Here is a 14,837-nt window from a genome sequence, read left to right on the forward strand (position 1 = left end):
TTCTTCTGTTCCATGTGTAACTCTCTACTACATCAAACTCCTGAAGCCAGTATCAAGTGACAACATTAAATAATAGAAATTTCATTACGAAGCACATGGTGTTTGTTAATTACATGAATATGCACTGCCTTTGTTACACCTTCATTTTTTCTTTCTCTTCTAAATGGCCTCTCCCAGTCAGAATTTAAAGATATCCGGTGTCTGAAGAAAAATGCCTCAAAGTAAGTACAAAAGATGCTTGGCCCCGGACAGAGCTTACTCGGCAGCATAGAATCATTTCAACTTAACCAATAATGTAAGATCTGTAAATTTGACTGAATGAAACTTTGCTGCAGTTCTTTGAATTTACGAACACATGTGAAAGGGACGAGGAGGGAGGCACTGAAGGGATTAGGGCCAACCCGTGCAACGACCAGCAAAAGCGAAAGAAAAAAAGACACTGACCTCCTGAGGGTGTACTTCGCATTCCACGTTTTCCTGAAGGACTCCTTTGTGGCTGAAATCTGCAAATAAAGAAAGATATTAACTTTCACACACTGGATGTACTCCTTCATCCAATCAGACGACATACCTTTCAGAATTTCCTTTATGTTACATTACATTATTACATTAACATATAACATATATTACGTAGTGAACATACAACACAATTATTGACAGTCTATCTTAATTCCGTCATAGAAGGGGATATGGGTGGTGCTGCAGCTCTGTAGCACCAGTAAGTGGATTGCGATTTCTTTGGAAATCTTCCTCCACCCTATAGTTTTTCAACCAATTCAATTTGATTATTCAGCCGAGATGTTCCTCACGGGGAAAAAAAAGAAAGGAAGAACGCTCCTTGTTTCACTCACATCGTAGCTGGACTCGGCCTCGTTGTTGACTGTAAGGCCCGCCAGCTCGCCCAGGCCCAATGCTGCATCAATGTTGTCCTCGTCCACACCCGGCGTCCCCATTAGTGGCCTCCGAGGCCCTGCATTGCGAGAGAGCAGAAGCGGCTTCAAGGCACACCGCAACGGAATTGCACTTTGGCTAAATTGGTTACATGTGAGTAGTGGTATGTATTACTACCGAAGCAACGACCGCAAAGCTGCAGAACTCATTGTCTGATCTTCTTGCTAACAGCTTTATTAAAAAGCACCTAAGCAGACGTGTGCACAAGGTGGCTAGCAAACACAAAGTCCCAGCATGTTGTCTCCAAGATTTTTCAGTGTGCCATGAGCAATGCCCAACGTCAGAGGTCATGCCTAAGAGTCACGTATGCTGGGCCATGTGTCACTTTCAGCAAGCAATGATGGCAATGTTTTATTTTCTTTCTTTGTTGCATTTTTCGTTCCGCCGTTTCGGTATGAAGAATGTTTACTTTTGCTAGCCTTTTATGACACATCCGGTCGTATTTCAAGCATAAAATTTTGCGCGAATGCTGCTCTTATATCTACAGTATCTGAAACTGGCCTTTTTAAGTTCCCTGAAATTTTGTTGCAGTTAGCCTTTAAGGAAAACAGGGACACCTGGACTCTGCAGTTTACTGCAGAGCGGACACATATGCATAGGCACGAGTGGATTCCACTGACTAGTGCGCACGCATTTAATGAAGAATTATGGAGTTTTATGTGCCAAAGCCACTATCCGATTATGAGGCATGGCGTAGTGGGGGTCTCCGGAAATTTGAACCACCTGGGGTTCTTTAACGTGCACCTAAATCTATGTACACGGGCGTTTTCGCATTTCGCCCCCATTGAAATTCGGTCGCCATGGCCGGGATTCGATCCCGCGACCTCGTGCTGAGCAGCCCAACACCATAACCACTAAGCGCACGCATTTGGCTCTGACATGACTGCAGCATGGTATTCAATGGGCTAGTTAGTTCCTAACTTCCAAGTGAGCTCAACGGCTGAACTGCGGATGAAGGAGAGAAGGAAGAAAAGGATTAGCAGTATCCTTTGTCCCGTCTCCCTGCTGTATTTTGCCCACAGTTCAGCTATTAAGCCTGCTCATGATGGCAGGCATGCCCACACAGTGGCATTGCTTCCTTCAGCAACTACTGCAGATCATTTATTTTAACAGTGGGCCACACTGCACGTTCTGAAAACCTCAATGCAAGTTTAAGATCAGAGTTCTGTATTAAAGAAACAAAGCATGTTATAAGTACAGTGCCCTTTCAATCAGAAAGTGTCATTTTACTTCAAACACAAATGCAAGCAGTGGGCCTGAAACCATTGTTTGCTTGTGCTATTGCCAGAGTCCCCAATTGAACACAATCCATCCTGGGTTTTTTTTGTTTTGTTTTTTAAGTAAGAAAACTCGCAAGGAACTCTTCAAACAGAGCTTCAAGCACACCACAGTGCCAAGGATGTGGCACCATTCCAAGATGTGCGAAAGTTGCTTCCAAATTCTTTTTTTATTGTTGTTGAGGTCATGGCACTTGTAGCTCTGCGAGTTATGTGGTGCTAGCTGCCATTATACTGCTTCAAGATATGGCACCCGACTCACTGCCTTGCTCGATCCACGTTGCTTCCCAGTGGGAGAGCTGGAAAGCCCACCCACACACTGCCATTAGCCACGAACACCACGGGAAGCCGTCACAATTCGGAGCGACCTACCCGCATCGTCGGCCTCTTCCAAAAAGGTGGTGTAACTGGCGAGGCGCGCAGCGATGGGCTGCCGACCCAACTGGCCGTTGAGGACAACGTCGCCCGACGACGCCATACCAAAGGTTGCGGGCGAAGGGGAGGTGGGGGGGTTCTGGGAGGCCGAGGTGGGGGACGAGGACGAAGGGACCGCAGGGGGAGGGGCCGAGGGAGACGAAAAGGCCGGGATGCGGGGCGCCGAGTTGGTCGCGAAGGAAAAGGCAGGGTTGCCCCCTGGCCCACCTTCCTCGGCAGAAGCGGCGGCCATGGCGGCGGCAGAGCCAGGTGTTGACAGCGAAGCCAGCATCGCTTGCAAGGCAGACCGCTTGGGTCCTAGGATGGCAGTAGCAGCCAGGGTAAGGAGTGCAAGGGAAAGGGCGGAAGAGAGAGAAAAACATGCAAGAAGCACAAGGTCATGCAAGCTCTCTCTCTCGCAAAACTATCACGGGCAAAAAAGAAAAATGGGCATAACAAAAGAACCATGCAGTGCACACTAAATAATCAACTACCTGGCCATCACACACACTCTTGCATCTGGTGAAAAGTGCATGCAGGTTCTGCTACAAGAGAACAAACAGCTGAGAAGGGCCTTGCCAGCTGGGAAAGCCCGGCAGCAGTGTTACGCTCGAACCTGTCCTCTCCATGCTACTAGTGGAGCAGGCCAAATAGTAAAATGCCTTTCCTCTCAAGTGCATGTCTCTTGCGGCAGAAATGTTTTTCTCTTCAAACTACAGTAAAAGCTCGCTAATCCACAACTCGTTAATTCAAAATTGCAGATAATTCTAAGTAGCCGCCGCGGTCTGTCCAACAATGTGTTGAAAGCAATATGTAACGCATCCCGCCAATTCATACTGAAATCCGCACTACTGCCGATAATTCAATCGCTGCACCTTCGTTCACGGGAAGAGTGCTAGTGTGCGAGGGCACATTGGCGATGCTGGCATCGCCATGCAGCTTTGCTATTTCTATCTGCGGCCCTTTGCTTAGGCCTGACTGGCGAGACACACATTTGCGCCTGGCCAGGCATGGCCAACGCCTCCATTGCAGGTCGGTTCTCTCCCTCTCTCAAGGCCTTCAAGATTAAAACGTGGAAGCGGTGCCACATGTTTATTTTTTTATTTTTCTTACTTTCTTCATGTTGCATCTTGAAGGCTATGCTCTTTCTCTATGCGGTCTTCAGCCGAGAAGCGGCACCAGGTAATGCCTGAAACATGGCAGCCGTGGCATTTATCAGCGCTCGCAATACCAAAAAGCATAGCCTTTGAGATTTCTGACTGCTACTTGCAGGAAAGCATCGCTGGGGTATGTGTTCGGACGCCACCTATACATATGATGGAACTCAACAGCGAGCAGCTGGTGCAGCTACGATAGTACAACGTAGACCAACATCACACAAATTCCTTACTTTCATTAGTTTGAATTTTGTGTAATTAGAATTTTCGTAGCATCCCCAATGAATTCGAATTAACGAGCTTTGACTGTAACAGTATAACAAAAAAGGCAAGACATGAGCACTTCTGAGACTAAACTTTCAACACCAATAATGCAATGCCGAGAAATGTGCAGCAATCTCATAGCAAGTGCTAAGCCTTGATACACTCATCATCAAAGTCCAACATGCTGGCAGATGCTCCTTGCTGCTGGCAAAATGCAAATGCTATTCGGCAGGCATGGCGGGCAAGGGGGGGGGGTCTCCAGCACCAAAAGTGACCTACACCCCAGTGTAATCGACAAGCCACACTGTGCCCATCGGCAATTACAGCACAGCCTTCATCAAAACAAACAAAGCCACTTTATGCATATGACTGTAGCCAACTACTGGATGAATCGTTGGCCTCCTGTTGTAATTGCTCTGCGGGAAATCTCTAAAGAGGAAGTCAAACTCCCATTCCCAAGCTGCAGAGCTTCTTGAGACTAAGGGTTTTTCGAGTGCAGCATGACAACACAATCATCCGTGCTGCCAGTAGCTTTGGTTCTTTTGACAAAGTCTTACTAGACACAGCAGCATGCAACTAAAGCAAATGCGCAAGTGTGTTCCCCGTTTGTAAACCATAAGCAACTGTGATGGTGCAAAATCGAGAGGCACTGGTGACAATCTGCATAGCACAGCCCGACTGATGGGCAATGAAATCGAGTGCAGCACAGTGATGCAACGTGCAGCGATGCCTAGTGCAAGCACCTTCAAGGTTCTAGGTGCCACTTTCCACCAATAGCAGCAGCTCGTGTAATGCTGAAGGGTCGGTGCTGCTCATAAAAGGCACTTTTCTAGCTGCGTGCGAATAGTAATTTTTGAAACCAAATTGAATGCAAATGAAATAGTGTCAGAAATGTATCAAATGTACTTTTCAAATAGTTGTTGAATACTGAATAGCCTTTTTTGCAAATATAGAATGATGTTTACATCCTAGTACTCGTGTTAAAATGTTAGTAAGTTCCTTTCATCGCATTGCACATTACGAATCGTTTATTAAAAGCCCAAATGGAGCATTACGAACAAGTAAGCAGTTTGTTTGCACATGCGATTCTTCACATTGCAAATGACCGCCGTACTACATAGTCAGTGAAGCCTGGCTCCTTGAGTGACGTAGCCTACACCACTATGCCTTTTAACTGTACCCACAGGGATAAAATTTGTTGTACTCTTGCTCCAATTTTATGTTTGATTGTGAACAATTCACGTTTTCAAGCATTCAAAAACTATCTGTATTCATTAGTACCGACTGTACAATTCGCAATTTGGAAATTTGAAATATTCATACACTCCTACACATTTCTGCTATTGGCTATTTTTGCCACTTCAGCCATTTCCTGCTTTTGCTATTTCCTGTACTATGTTCCCAACAACTGCAAACAATGCCAAGGCAAGCTTCTGGGCCAGCTCTTAATCCAAATGGGCAACATCAGCGTTCGGCCTCTGTGCACTGTAAATTTTAGAAATTTACAGGCAAAGCTAAGAACACTGTTGTTACTAAAGCAATTTGGAATGCATGCGCTCTTGACCGAAAATGGCCATCTTGGAGTACAAGCAACTATAGATTCTGGCAATCGCAACAACTAATCTCGAGAATCCGTGCTTTATCATGAAACAAGTTGGGTAACAAGTGCAATTAGGAACATGATGAGGGCTTGTTTACCTTGACATAGTTTGGAGATCGTCTTGCAAAATGCAAACGCATCGGTCCACAGTGCATATGCTTAAGCATCGGAGTGTTATCAATGGGCAAGGCAGTCAGCAGGGAGGCTCGAGTGCGGACATGCAAAGCAGCATTCCTTTCGTGTGGTCCAGGGAGACAGCAGGGTTGAAGAGGAAAGAATGAAGAAAATGCACAGGGACAAAGTGGGACATACATTTCGGAAGTACTAACTCCACATTTCAGAACTTCTACTGCTTTGCACCACCTTGAGATGTTGAGAACTTGCGAACACCTTTCTGACATAACGTCGCAATGCCTTAGACATTCACCTTGGTACACGTCCTCAATGTCACCTACGACACAAAGCAAACAGTGAGTGGGATGAAATCGCTAAGCTAAAAAAAATTCATGTCAACAAAAGGCTGACATTCCAACAATCAGCTTCTGCAAAAGCAGATGCACGGGAAGTGTGGAAACAACAAACCTTTCCTCCAGACGCCAATGGTAGCAATGTCGTAACGAATTACCATGATGACACAACAGCCATAAATTATGTGTCATCAGCCATGTATGAGGACTCTCCCTCTTACTGAAACCTTATGGTGGGCTGTTACATTCAACCACTGCCACTGAAAGCTGTTTCTGCAGCTGTTGTATGGGGACTTTGAAAGGGACAGAGAATCTCTTGGAAAGGAACAATATGCAAGTTGCAGACAAGGACGTCAATATATCCCGAGAGAAAAGAAAGCACTGTAAGGAGCCAGCACAACTACAACAGATACCAACAATGACAAGCAACACAACTAGCAGCAGACGAATGGAAGCCACCACCACCGAATTTCCAGCACGCCGTGTCACAAGGAAAGGGTCGTCAGAATGTGAGAGATGCACAGCGGGGAAAAAAAGATGAAAGAGGCTTTTGACAGGGGTTACGGAACGGACAGCCAACGGCACCGACAGCGGCGCACGGCTGAGAAACCCGGCAGGCAAGCCGACTTACTCTGCGACGAGACAGGCGCAGTGACGCCCCTGCGCCCTCGGCGTTCTCGCCGGTACTCCTCGACCAGCTGGTTAATGAGCTGTGGGTCAGCACCCCACCGCTGCGCCATCTCTTCCTCATCTTCCTCCTCCTCCTCCTCGTCCACAGCACAACCGTCTGGAGGCACCCCACTCATCAGGGCCAGCACAGAGCACGCACGCACAATGCCCATGTGCCCCCCACACCGGCACCAATGCCGGAATGGCTTTAAGACAAGTTTGCCTAAGGCTACTAGGTGCCTAGAACAGCAATTTGTAAAGCATCATGGCAAGACAACAGACAAGAAACACGCAAGAAGTCCATGTCCTGTGTGCACATTGTCTTTCGTTTCTTTATGGCGCTACATATGGTGAGCTGGCGTGTCCCACAAGGCACAGGTGGGAAAAAATTATTGCAAACACCAGAGCACGAGTCATCCAGGCCCATATTGTTATCATGTTCAGCCTATTTCCTTAAGTATACACCCTGTTCACCCACTCACTTTGCTTCGGTTCCCAAAGTTGCGCACCTGCCCATTAACACCTGCAGGAATTTGTGCTTAAACCAACAAGGGCACAGTCCTTCCAAGTGCACTAAGCATCACAGACTTTCAACAGCATTGTTTAGGCACATTCCGGTTTGTTGCAGAAGAGCAGCAATGTCAGACGACAGTCTGTGGAAAACTGCTTTCAGGCATTGCGCTTACAGTCCACGTTCACAACTTCCTCACTGCCCCATCTGCTGCAGCACCAGACAGCAGTTACGCAACATGCGTTCCCCATGAACGCTTACATGAGGATGCTTTTGCATGGCTGGACATTATATTGCAAAAGTCATCCCCATAGCATACTTGTAGCAAGCTTCAACTCAGCCCTCTGCTAAATAGGGCAGGCACTGTTGATCCCCACAATGAAAGCAGTCTGTATACTCATATTTTTGCTTTACCATAAGGTCACGACACAAACCATATGCCCATCCCAATAGACTACTGGTGCACATGTATGGTCAATCGAGTGGAATGTAGTACAATGCAGATCCACCACAATAACCTCTTTTCTTTCTCTGTTCTGAGAATAGTTATGAGCTTACCCTTATTAGTGCTGCTTGCTTATATTAAAAGAGAAAGTGAAGCACTTTTTAGCAAAGGAGAATCAGATGCAAACTGCCTCACTGAACATAGAATACACAAAATATTACAAAACTAACTAAATCTTGACTTCATTATCCTCCAGCAAGCCACACCCAATGTCTATGCACGTGCATGCGTGCACACACACAAAGATACATAGACAGACAGTGAGAGCCCAACCCCACCCGACCCCGGAATGCTTCACACACTGCTTTTTGAGCATAGTCAAATCCACCTTCAGCTTGACCTCATGCACTATTAGTGGCACATAATTACTGTTCTTCCCTCTGTTGTGCGGTGGTAACTCAACCCTTGCCCAAGTAGTTATTTGCTGACAAATCCAACCAAATCATGTGCCGCCATTCTTTGAAATTTTGAAACCTGGTGCCACAAAACATCTTAAAGCAGCAGAAAATCAATTTTGGTGGCCACTTCTTGCCTGTGCACAGTCTGTGCAAGCACTGGCTGTGTTCAACTGATGAGGAGAACTTTAACCTCGCTGCTTACTACAATATTGCAGCTTTCTTTTTCTTTTCTTCTTCTTCACTTCTTCAGAAAAAAAACTGCATTGAACATCACCAGAACATACCCTTTCTTTTCCACAGGCAGAGTTCATGCCTCCCGCCAACTCGCAACGCTGCTCACAGGACTCGGCACAATGAAATACCAGGCCACATTACTCTGTTAAAAGTATGGTACTGCCACCTATGATCAATGCTTACTAACAATGGTGGACATTACTGACTTGTCCAGAAGAGTAATGTGCAAAAACTGCAGGGATGATACGAGCTCATCCGAAGCGAGGAAGGGTTTGAGGATACGATGCAGAAGCGGAGCAGCAAGCCAGCTCACCCCACTCGGAGCCATCGCCTTGATTGCGGCCACCTTCCCGCCCACCTTCGCCAGAGTCTGGTCCCAGGAAGTCAAACTCCGTTAGCACGTTTTCAGTGTCGGCTTCCCCTAGCTCGTCCCCGGATCCTAGAACCTGCAAAGAAAGATGGCAGCTGGTTTAGCGCCAATCACCATTCCTACAACAGGCGCAAAGATGTCTTGTGTGAAGAGGATAGAGATGACAAATCCACAGCAGGCGACAATTGCAGCAATTTGTCTCTCCGTTCCATCCTTACCACCTTTTGACACTGGTTTCTATCTTGGTGAAAAAATGCATGTCCTCAGTGCAGCTTTCACCTAAATGGACCGCTGAGCATGAACATTGGCATACAGCCATTTTGAATTGTCATATATCAACCAGGAAAAACAAACTAAATAACAAACACTGCTAGCCTCCTTGAGGTAAATAATGAACACTGCTAGCCTCCTTGACGCAAAGTAAGCAATCCACTTGCGAGAAGTCCTTCCAAGTATGAATTGCATGCCAGCCTCATACGAATTCAAAACTCGCACATTGGCCAGAATTACCAGAATTCTTGCCAGATTGCACTATAACTCTCCCTTGGGTGACTCCAAGCCAGGCTTTGGAGGGATGAGATGACAACGCATTGATGAAAGAAACTCTGCTATTTCATGCACTGCGAGAGTACAGTAAGTGAAGCAGTGTCCTGTCCAAGACAACATTGAAACTCAAGAGCATTTGTACTCTCACAACCATGCCTGCTCACACCGGCCACATGCAGTTGTGCCTTGGAGAAAAGAAGGACATGCTAGCCTCAGGTTAGACAGTACTGAGAGGCACCAGCGATATGCAGCATTTCCTCCAAAATGTGCTCAATTCACTCACTAGGCTGTGTTGTGGAATTGCTGCCTGTATACAGAAAGCGTCAGCATGCCAAGAACATGCTGAGGCATGTTATTTTCATTGTGCCGAGGCCTGTGAGCATAGTGTTGCAAGTTGGCGGTATGTGTGAACCCAGCCAATAAGCCTAAGAAAATGATATGCAACCAAGTTGAATAAGAACTTCTTAAGGAAACAGTTTTACAGTCATCTCAACTGCTTTCCATTCCAGTGGCGGAACATTTACTTTAAGCCAAGTTATTAGGACTACAACATACCTGGACAGGACTTCAAAACGGCAATACAGTAGCACTACTGTTCCGATACATCCAATTTCCCAACCACCAGACAACTTCATGCACTTCACCAGAATGCACCACTACACACCTTTGATTTTATTCGCCTGTTGTCCATCCGCTCCTCTGCCTCGTCGTCCGCGGACACCGCATCTTCCATTTCATCACTGCAGAGCAACAGACGCATGGCGAGTGCCGTTTGTTTAAAAAAAAAAAAAAAAAAAGCTCCACTCAATCACACGCACCCAGAAAGACAGGAACAAAGAAAACCAAGCTGGTCACCTAAACCCCACCAGGCCCGACAATAACGGAACTCGTATCAAGAAATTGGAAGGGAAGCAGCTTTTAAAAGTATAAACTCCTCTGGCCACCAATTCCCCCACATCCCTGGCCATGATCGAGATAATTAATAAACGTGAAACATCCGTTCAATGGCTGTGCCATCTAATCAGAAATTGGTTACACTAAAATTTTAAGCGTTTTTATGCAAGAGATAGCATGACAAAGCTATTCGACTGTTCATGTTGCTTGCATATTTCGTTTTAAGACATGACAGACAGGCGCAAGAATCCCACACATTTTTTGTACAGTGAATTCAGGAACGTTTTTTGAACTTTGGTTCAGAGGACTTCAATGTTCATTACGAGGCATCTTCAAAGGACAGTGAGAGCAATGGAGAGCTGATGGTGTCTGAAGAGCTCTAATTATCGGAATTTAATTAATATGTGATAATTAGTTTTCCAATTTTCACATATCTTTTTTAACATTCAGCAACGTATCGCCAATAAATGGCATCTGAATTTAAAGCCGGCTAATGTGTTATTCAGACAAATTTAATTTGTTGTACTTCGAAAAAGCTATTAGCAACCAAACGTTTCATAACACCCCCACCGTTTTTTTTTCATTACAGTCAGAAGAGAAAGTGTGATTCTAGCAAAGAAACACCAGCTATGGGACCTCAAAAGTGAAGCACTACAGTGGGCTGCATCTCTAAATTGGGATTTCTATTACCGCAAGTCACTGAAGGCAATCACTCATAGCGGCCACACACTACCTCTGCACAGACTACATAAAAGACTAAAGACCGCAAAATAGGCTCCTTGCTTTTCGGGCATGCGTTGAAAACCCATAGCAGTCAAAGCCTATGCAGGTATTGATAAAGCACTTTTTTTCTTTTAGCAGCAGAATAGAAAATTTATGCAGAAAGCGAGTTCTTGAGGATTTATTTTAAAAAAGACTGCGAGCCGATGCTTTGACCCATGTAGGAGTGGCAACAAGACACAAAAGCTATGGATCAGTAAATCAAATTACTTTCAACATGCCTTACTTTCCTCCACCATAATTCACTTTCCTATGTAATTTACATTACATGTACTAGTTCAAAAGCTCTATTCAACGGTAAGTCCAGTGCAAATCGCCTTCAGACTCTCGTAACAGTGCAGCGTCACAGCATTTCCAAGTATTTCCTCTTGTCTGTGATGAATACAGGATGCGTGCGTCTCTGTGGAAACATCGGGAACTCAAGCTCTTGCATGGAGAGGAATAACGGCATGCAGAAAATTGCAGGAAGTAATGCCAATCCTGGATTGCTCTTCACAAGCTGTCCCTCAAACCGCTTCCACCAAGCGATCGTTAACAAAAATGATTGTCCATTCATCATTTTCATCACATGTGTACCATTAGTTCCTTTACCAAGTTCCACCGACTAAGGCAGCATTCGCCTTTTTGAACCATTATAATTGCACACTGGCTATGTCGATGTATACTAACAATGCCAATGCCAATATCGGTTTAGTGATTTCGCCCGCCTATTTTACTGACTCAATAAACTGCCAATCTTATGGTCATAGCCAATGTCCATGTAGCAGCCCCACTGGGTCTACAGGCTGCCGCTGCAATGGCCTCTGAAATGCCTGTGTAATATAGGTATGCATCACACAGTGCTTGCTTAGTACACAACAGAAAATTCTAATAAATTTCAGACAGAAGCACTGCTTCTTTCAGAAAGGAACCACGGACAATGTCAGACGCGTAATGCCACCCTGCGTGCTCAAGTCAAGTAAAAGTGAAACGAATCCTGCATCTACACAACACAATTACCTTAAAGGGGCCACGACGCTATAGTTTCACACCTCTCGACTCTGTGCGACCACGTTCTCTACACGTCAAATGACCACTATGCAAAGTATGAACGAATTTCACGGTCTAGATATTAAGTTCCTTCAACTGGCCTGCACCGCGGTCCACCAGTTCAAGGCGGGGCACAAGAAGTTCATAAATCGTGCAGCTCGACTTCAGTGGTGCAGGCACCGCACGGCACTCAAAAACAAAGAATGTCGAGATGCAAACGTGGCGAGGTTCTCAGTTTCGTCTGCGTAATGAGCGCAAGTTTGAGAGGTCCCGAACTGTTGGTATGGTCGGCTTATGAGGTGTACACACACGTGTTGCACAGACACAGCAGAGGCGTGCAGGCCTGGTCTAAACAATGCTTACGCCCGTGCGCTGCGTCGTCTGCTGCACTGCCGATTCACACCTGCACGCTGACATTGAGTTAGCGCCTTCAATACGGAGGGTGCAGAAAAATCATGAACCAGCCCTGCCCCTTTCGAAATGAGCAGCGTTGGTTCATGGGGTGCCATCGTTGCAGGACTGCTACCAGGGTGCAGCACCTAGTGAACTGGTCCATGCAAATCAACAGACCTATCGTTTAACACTAGTTTCTTTGTCTACTAATGAATGCCTTGGTGGCTTCACCTTTCTCTTGCATTTCCAGCTGCCGGTGACATTCACCATGACCCACCCCTTGTGTCATCTAATGTAGCGGTTACCAATGCTTACCAATAGCTGCAATGGGAAAGCTATCGCTGTTGTTCATTCAACATGACACACAAACATCACTTTGCTAAAATGGCGCGTCAGTTCGGCAATGCCTGCAAATCCATTTTACTGTTTGGCTCGTGTCGCCCTGAGAAGTGCCAGTGAGTGCAAATAGCCGAATTTACCAACTGCAACAGAGCACTGTCGACCAAAGTTGAAACAAAAGATGAAAAAAGTTTTTTTTCAGGCAATCGTGACCACTGCTAAAGTGAAAAAAAAAAAAAATAAGGCACTGATGCCCACTAGAATTGTTTAATGTGCCCAGATGTGACATCTGTATGCGCACAAACTAAGTGGTCACACTAGGCCTAAGCTTCGCGCAATGGAGATGGCAATGAAAACAAACAGGTAAAAGGGTGACAAGCACAAGAGCTTGTGTGCTTCAGCTTCACGAGCTTGTTTCAATTTATTTCAAGTACGAATAACTAACGAAGGTACAAGTGCTATCATTCAGACAAGGTTCCTGTTTACTGTGAATTTTTCGCTTAGCAACATATCACCTCAACACCGGCACAAGTACAATGGCCACCACAGCATGGCAGATTGGCATACCAGTGAGATTGTCTAGCAATTACTCAGAGTTTCATTGCCGTCAGCATTGCGCTGGCACCTGTATTGTGCCCGCCTTGAACTACTGCGGTCACACTTAACATTTGCTGTGAAGACTTGTCAGCAATACTTAGTCGTGATAACTGTTCACGTGCCGTGTCAGCACCTCCGTAGCCAGATGGTCAACGCCCTGCAGACAATGCCCTCAGACAACAACCCGGTGCATAGCAGTCATGGAGAAAGAAATGGCTGCGGTTTATAGACATCACAGGCTACACATCGGCACAGCAGTCACTGCCATTGGGAATGCTAGCCTGGAGCTTTCAGGCTTACAGCCACCGATATAGGGGATGTAGAGCCCACAGAGCTCTGAAACTTGCGGATTAGGTGAACAGACTCCCATACTTTTAGTCGCAATGCAGAAGCTAAATACGACTGTCAGCCACGCCATGGCCTCATCATTAAGCATTTTGCAACTTCCCACGAATGGACATCCACAAGTTCACAATTTCCCTCTGCTACGTGTCTTTTGCTTCAATGACACAAGATGGCAGATCTCCTGCCAGAAACGGCAACAACAGTGGCCATGCAAAAGATGATGCCACCCATCCACTCCCCCTTTCTTTTCACAGAACCTCGAGCTTCAAAAGAACTGTGAGCACAAGGTTGACCCACCTTGTCTCAAGCAACTGAAACCTGTGGGGAAGCCTGCATACACAGGGTTCGTAGCAGTTTTTGTGGAGGAAATTCCAAGCGTTTTGAAGGACATCTAAGGCTGCTGACAAAGCATTTCAAAGGATCAAGGTGCCCTTTATGCCTCACAGCTTCAAAACAATACACTGCCTTCATCAATAAGCAAACATTTCTTTTATTACACACAGAACGAAAGAAAAAAGTACACAAAATAGGCAATGCGAGCAAACTGCCACTGACACCCATAAACAAGGGCTTCGGGGACAGCTAACAAATCCTGTCAGTAGACTCTCGCGTATCTTGCATTGCTACCACATGCTGCTATGGCAATATATGCAACCATAAGCTGCTGTCAGGAACCCTCTTACTTGCAGGTTCAAATCCCACAATAAGAAACGTGCATTTCCTTCAGTCTTTGAAAAACTCCGTCGCACAACTTCATCTTCAGGTGCTGTCAACAGCTCACCTAAAATTGTCGTCATCGTCCTCCATGTCCACGGTTTCTGTGGCCAGGAAGTCAAACGTCGCCAAGACTGAAGCTTCTGTGTCAAGTAGTGCATTCTCTGCCACGTTGACCATCTTCTTACCCGGTACCCTGCACAGGAAGAAAAGGAAGGATACAAAACTATTAAAAACTGTTTCACGAGGCCATGACATAGAAAAGGATACAAGAAGGACAAGAAGCACAGTAGGTGGTAGGCAAAGGACAGCTATTTACAAGCATGCCTCCAATCAATTCTCGCAGGACCAAAAGGAATAGGCAATAGTGACCAGCAAACACA

The 14,837-nt window shown here is 45.8% G+C and overlaps 1 protein-coding gene across 6 annotated transcripts in view; it reads right to left on the minus strand.

The window, feature by feature from the left end:
- The window catches only part of Cka (Connector of kinase to AP-1), a 108,889-nt gene that overhangs the window by 23,997 nt on the left and 70,055 nt on the right, over positions 1-14,837 (minus strand). For 2 of the 6 annotated variants that reach the window (XM_075699020.1, XM_075699019.1), the window contains exons 6-12: positions 14,522-14,650; positions 10,028-10,103; positions 8,761-8,893; positions 6,762-6,917; positions 2,601-2,960; positions 852-970; positions 445-503 (exon numbers count right to left, since the gene is read on the minus strand). In XM_075699020.1, coding sequence (XP_075555135.1) covers positions 445-503; positions 852-970; positions 2,601-2,960; positions 6,762-6,917; positions 8,761-8,893; positions 10,028-10,103; positions 14,522-14,650 — 1,032 coding nt within the window. The remainder of the gene's footprint in view (positions 1-444; positions 504-851; positions 971-2,600; positions 2,961-6,761; positions 6,918-8,760; positions 8,894-10,027; positions 10,104-14,521; positions 14,651-14,837) is intronic. The other 4 variants (XM_075699022.1, XM_075699021.1, XM_075699023.1 and 1 more) reach the window with 4 other exon arrangements.

Source organism: Dermacentor variabilis, chromosome 7 (genome assembly GCF_050947875.1).
Source record: "Dermacentor variabilis isolate Ectoservices chromosome 7, ASM5094787v1, whole genome shotgun sequence".
Classification (NCBI taxonomy): domain Eukaryota; kingdom Metazoa; phylum Arthropoda; class Arachnida; order Ixodida; family Ixodidae; genus Dermacentor; species Dermacentor variabilis.